Source organism: Mirounga leonina, unplaced genomic scaffold, assembly GCF_011800145.1.
Source record: "Mirounga leonina isolate KUSES-001 unplaced genomic scaffold, KU_Mleo_1.0 Mir_93, whole genome shotgun sequence".
NCBI lineage: Eukaryota > Metazoa > Chordata > Mammalia > Carnivora > Phocidae > Mirounga > Mirounga leonina.
Genome location: NW_023270854.1, coordinates 25,031,437 through 25,037,436, shown reverse-complemented (window position 1 = coordinate 25,037,436; position 6,000 = coordinate 25,031,437). Strand labels below are relative to the sequence as shown.

Below are 6,000 nucleotides of genomic sequence, written 5' to 3'. Positions count from 1 at the left end.
AAAGAAGGGTTGTCAGTGGTTCAGATTCTAGAAGGTTCCTGATGGGCCAGGTTGGAAGAACAGGTATTGACCAGGGTTTCCTCAGTATGTGGGGATGGTGCCCCTGAAAGCTTTGCTAATGGGTCCCTACCATATGTTCACTCCTCTGGGGAGGGATAGCTTCGGACTATGGATGGCAGTGGCCCTTTAGCTCTACTCTGCCCCTGGCTTGGAGCTGGCTGACACTGGGCATGCTCCAGGCACACCCCTGGCTCAGACTCAGAACAGAAGCACCGTGGTCTCCTGGGACTGGGGCTGGTGGCAGCCGGCATCCTGCCGTGCTGACTTGCCTTGTCTACCTCAGAGCTGCCTTGCCTCCATTTTGAGCTGCTATCAGAAGCTTCAGGTTTTTGGCCTCCTTTTTCTCCAGCCTTCCTCAAATGGAGGTGTGAAAGCAAACTCTGGAGTGTTTTAGGGGACCGCTGTAGGGTAAGCATCAGACCGACACTTGTGTTTTATAGGCCCGCATTATTGCCCAGCAGCGCGGAGGAGAGGTGGGGCTTCGCATGCAGCTTCCTGCCCCTTTGTCTGTGAGCACAGAGCTGACACCACAGCCTCTGTTCCGAGTGACGGGTCTCTGTCCATCCTGCCCTTGGCTGGTGGGGGCCTTCCCCGTCCAGCCCAGCTCTTTGTGAGGACACTCCCTGTGTCCGCTTGTCTGGTCCCCATCAGTAACTGGGCTGGTCGCCCCCTTACCTCACTTCCTCACCTGTTCTCATCCTCTAGTGGTGCCACCTGGGACCTGCAGCCTGAAAAGCTGGACTTCACCCAGTTCCACCGGAAGCTGAGACACACCCCCAAGCAGCCCCTGCCACATATCGACCGGGAAGGGTAAGGAGTGACCAGGGGCTCTAACATGGGGGTGGGTGGGGTTGCAGCCGTCCTGGGGTTGAGAGGGGCCTTTCTCTGGGCAGGCAGGCATCTCTGCTGAACTGGGGACACATAGGTGGCTGATGTCCAGAGAGGCTCTCCACCTAGAACTGCAGGCTCACTGGCCTCTCTCCAGAATCCCTCCACGCTTCCCTGCCCAGCCCCCTCCATCCGCAGCCCCTGCTCCTCTTCATGACCACCACGGCTCTGCTTGTCAGCCATCAAGTGCAGTGGGTCTCACATTTGATCAGGACCCCTGGGAGACTTGTCAAAACAGCCAGAACATCCTGAACTCCCATTCAGAAGTTCTGGGTTGGGGCCTGAGAATGTGCATTTCTAACAAGTTCCCAAGGAATGCTGGTGCTGCTGGTCCAGGGACCCCACTTTGAGAACCACTGGTGTAGTGGTTGATCTTAACACTGGGTTGTCTCATCCTCTGCTTTCTTCGTGTATCAGCGTTGCCTTCTTCTCTTAATGATGTGTCCGGGCCTGGGCTGACCTCAGGACAGCAATGTGACTGACACAGGGGAATGAGACAGATGGGGGTTTTTTCCCTTTCTGTTTAAAATGATTGTTATTAACTTAGAATTCACATAACAATGCATTCACCATTTTGAAGTGTTCAATTTAGTTTCGTTGCGTATTTTCATAATATGGGGTAGCTACCACCTCCCTGTAGTTCCAGAACATTTTCAACGGCCCAGAATAGAATCAGATCCACTAAGCAGTTACACCCCAGCCCCTTCTTATACCTGGCAACCACCCGTGTGCTTTCTGTTTCTGTGAATTTACCTCTTCCAGATATTTATAGAAATGGGATCATATGTGGTCTTTGGGCTCTGGCTTCTTTCACTCAGCATATTTTTGAGGTTCATCCACATTGTAGCATCTATCAGCACTTCATCCCTTTTTGTGGCTGCATAATATTCCATCACATGGCTCTATCCCTGTTTGTTTATCCATTCATCTGCTAATGGGCGTTTGGGTTCTTTCCATGCTCTGGCTATTGTGAATGATTCTGCGATGAACATTCGTGTACAACTATTTGTTTCAGTCCCTGTTTTCAATGCTTCGGGGTATGAGCCTGGGGATGAAATTGCTGAGTCACACAGTCTAATTCTGACACCAGTTCTGAAGTGTGTGTGGTTTTTTCCCCAACACCACCAAGCAGTTTTCTGGTATCAGCTGAGTATCCTGCGATCTGGCTCAATTCTGACACCATCTACCTGGAAAAAAGTGTCAGACTCCACAGGTTGAGAATTCAGTCCTACACGTTGTCCCCTCCCCGCATTGCAGATGTCAGTCAAAAGGCCAGGCTGTCATCTGTGCTTCAGATCTCTGGCTCTAGATTGGGGGTTCCAGCGACCCCCTCCCTGGCTTCTATTGATTTGCTGGGGGGGGGGGGTGCATGGGAGTTGGGAAAACTCTGTACTCACTAAATGACTGGTTTATATAAAAGGATGTAACTCAGAAACAGCCAGATGGAAGAGAGGCATAGGACGAGGGATGGGGAAAGGTGCCGAGCTTCATGCCCTGTCCAGAGTGCCACTCTCCCGGAATCTCCCCGTGCTCTCCACCCCGACGCTCTCTAAAGCCTCTCCTTTTGGGCTTTTGTGGAGGCTTCATTACACAGTCGTGATTGATCGAATCATTGGCCATTGGCGATTGATTCCAACTTCAGCCCCTCTCCCCTCCCTGGAGGTCAGAGTCAGGACTGAAAGTTCTAACCCTCCCATCATATAGTTGGGTCCCCTGTCAAGTAGCCCCCTCCCTTAGGTTCCCTAGGTGTTTTTGCAAAAGTCGCCTCATTAACATAACAAAAGACACCTTGATCTCTGTCTTGGCTTAAGAAATTCCAAGGATTTTAGTTCTGTACCAGGACTGGGGACACAGACCAAATATATCTTATATAAATCACAATACCACACATGGTAATTCCATGTTTTAAGTTTTTGAGGAAATGGCCAAACGATTTTACACGAAGGCTGAATATTTTGCATTCCCACCAGCAATATTCAGGGTTGCTGATTTTTCCACATCTTAGCCAACACTGGTTGTTCCCCCCCCTTTTTTTTTTAATTATGCGATGGCTTTTACTTTTCCTTCCAATCCCTTCCTGTTCACTCCCGCCTCCCGTCACTGCAGATCTAAACATAACTGGTATTATTGGTTATATTAAACATAACTGCCTCTCACCTGCTCCCTACCCCACCCTAGTGGGCACCCCCTCTCTGGCCACCCTGGTCTCACCAGTGTCATGAACAACAATCTAGGGAGGGAGATGCTCTTGTCCCTATTTCAGAGATGAGAGAAATGCAGCTCAGAGAGGCAGACTAACTTGCCCAAGTGGAAGAGCCATGATTTAAGGCCTTCTGACGCCATCCAGTGCCCAAGTCACCATAACAGAGTATCTGTGAATCAGCTTAACCCCCTTAAAGTTTCATGCAAAATCACGTGCTTGTATAAATTTTTCTGGGGAGAGACCCATCACTTGCCTCATACTCTCCCAGGAGACCCCAGCCTCTCACCACGGCTCCTTTTTCCATCATCCTGCCTGTGTGGGTTCCATCAGAGCTCCTAAGAGCATTTTTTGCTTGGGTAGAGAGGGGAGATGGCCTTCAGCATGGAGGCACCCTATTAGAATGGGATAGAGCAGAGGCGAGACCAGGCCTCCCCAGGTTCCTGGGGGATCGTGGGTGTAGCATCCAGTGGCCACCTTGTGGGTGAGGCAGGAACTGTGTCACCCTTAGAGTCCAGCCATACTGGGGGCGGACTCCACGTGCCCAGCCACTGCAGCATCCCTCGGAAGCAGGGTACCAAGGTTGGTTGCCAAGGCTTCCCGCAGCCCATGTTTCCATGGAGGGACAGAAATCAGAGAAGGCTGTTGCCTTGGAAACCCTGTTGGCAGCAGTGACTCAGCTGGGTGGTAGCAACCTTCTGCCCTCCGAACCTGCAGTCCCTCCAGGGAGTTCCGAATCCCAGGCAGGACGGTCTAGGGGGACAGCAGCTCTCCCTGCACGCAGTCCCCTGCCGCCCCCAGGGGCTGCCAAGGCACCTGTGCTGAGCTAAGCTGGTGTGTAGCGTGTGCTTGGAGCTCGGGGCAGCTGGGAGTCCAGAGGTGGGGGGTAGCGTACGTGATCTGGGGGTGAGGGTATCAGCCATTCCAGTCAGCCAGCGGTCCCCAGCTTCCACACCTCCCGCTGCCATGGTAAGCATGAAATACAGATGCAAGCCATTGGTACCTTCACCAGCCAGCCTGTAGTTAAAAGGTAGCTGGATGTTTCCAGACCTTTCTCCGCCTCCTTACCTACATGCAGCCCAGGGCATCAGGAGGCTGGGGTGGGGGCAGCGGGAGCAAGAACTCTCCTCTTTTCCCTCATGCCCTTCACACCCTCCTTACACCCCTCCCACCCCAGCTCCACCTCCCAGAACCTGAGCTGTCCTTCCAGCCCCCGCCCTCTAGCACCATCTTGCCCCTTTACCCACCCCCAACCCCGCCCCACTCCCCTGGCAGGAAGGCTGACATCCCAGCTGGCAACATACTTGGGCTTAGCTCCAGGCCATTGCCTTGCTGCCCTCTGCCCAGGACATTCTCCCGAGTTCTCTGCTTGGCCAGCTCATGACCCACCTCCCTCCCTCTGCCCCAGACCATTCTGGATGCCTCTGGACGGTCTGGGCAGCATTCCTGTCGGTTCCTGGGCTGCCCTCGGTTGCCCCGAGAGGCCCAGTCTATGCATGGTTTACACTGGGGCCCAGCCTGAGCTGGAGCCCACACAGAAACACTTGTTGAACGGGGGCATAGCTCACATCCTCTGCCCTCTTCCACCCAAGTCTTGCTAGGATATGCAGCCACCCCGGCTCCGCCTTCTGTAAGGCTTCCCTGACGCTTATCACATGCTGCCCCCTACTGGTGGTCAGGCTCACTGCCCTGTCAGATGAGTTTAGGATTTGTTTCCCAAGAGCTGTTGAGTTGTGGAGGGCAGGAACTACACCAGATTTATTTTCCATGACTCCAAGGGAGGTTAACAAGGCCAAAAACACAAGAGATGCTCGGCAAATATTGAACAAATAAATGCTCTGAAATTTGAGAGTTGCATTAATTCTGCAGCTGGAAAATGCCGCAGCCATCACACCAGGCAGCCCTCACCATGCCTGGGTCCCTAATAATAACAATGAGAGCAGTGGTCACTAATCCATCCTGGGCACCGTTCCCAGTGCTCACCTCGTATTATTTAAAACTCACCAAACCTAGGGAGGCAGGAGCATTATTCACGTCGACAAGTTGCGGGAGCCCGGAGGTGCAGAGAAATGAGTAACTTCCGTGGGCTGAGGTCAGCTCCAGGGTCTAGGCTCTTAATCAGTCTCCTTGCTGGTGCTCTCTTCCCCGGCAGCAGCCACAGCAAAACAGGGGCGCCTGGGTGGCTCAGTCGTTGAGCGTCTGCCTTCGGCTCAGGTCATGATCCCAGGATCCTGGGACCGAGCCCCGCATCGGGCTCCCTGCTCGGCGGGAAGCCTGCTTCTCCCTCTCCCTCTCCCCCTGCTTGTGTTCCCTCTCTCGCTGTGTCTCTCTCTGTCAAATAAATAAAATCTTTTTTTAAAAAAAGTACAAAATAGTAATAGTAGGAGTACTAGTAAGATAGTTGTAAACAGTATTAGTACTAGGAGTGTTAGCCCTAATGGCACCATATTATTTATCTTATTATAACTTGATGTGATTATTACCCGTATTTACCATAATAATATGTTTACCGTTAAATATGGTATGTAAATATGGTTGTATATATGGGGGTGTGTGCGTGTGCGAGCACGCTCGTGCGCGCCGGGCATGATTGTAAGCACTTGGATACATTAACTGGTTTAATCCTCCTACCACCTTAGTTAGACACTACTAATGATCCCCATTTTACAAATGGGGAAACTGAGGTCCAGAGAGGTTACGTGACTTGCATAGGGTCCCCCAGTTAGTAAGGGATGCAGCTGGGGTTCCAGCCTGGCAGTCGGGTCCGAGTCTGCACCTTCCATACACAGAAGACATGGGTGTTTGATAGCGAATCGAGGCCAGTGTCTGTGCCCTGATGGTAGGCCTGCCCA

General features: G+C 52.3%; 1 protein-coding gene across 8 annotated transcripts in view; it reads left to right on the top strand.

The window, feature by feature from the left end:
• Positions 1-6,000, top strand: part of CTIF (cap binding complex dependent translation initiation factor) — a 290,106-nt gene that overhangs the window by 108,667 nt on the left and 175,439 nt on the right. For all 8 annotated transcript variants that reach the window (XM_034995952.1, XM_034995950.1, XM_034995949.1 and 5 more), the window contains one exon: positions 766-870. In XM_034995952.1, the coding sequence (XP_034851843.1) occupies positions 766-870 (105 nt within the window). The remainder of the gene's footprint in view (positions 1-765; positions 871-6,000) is intronic.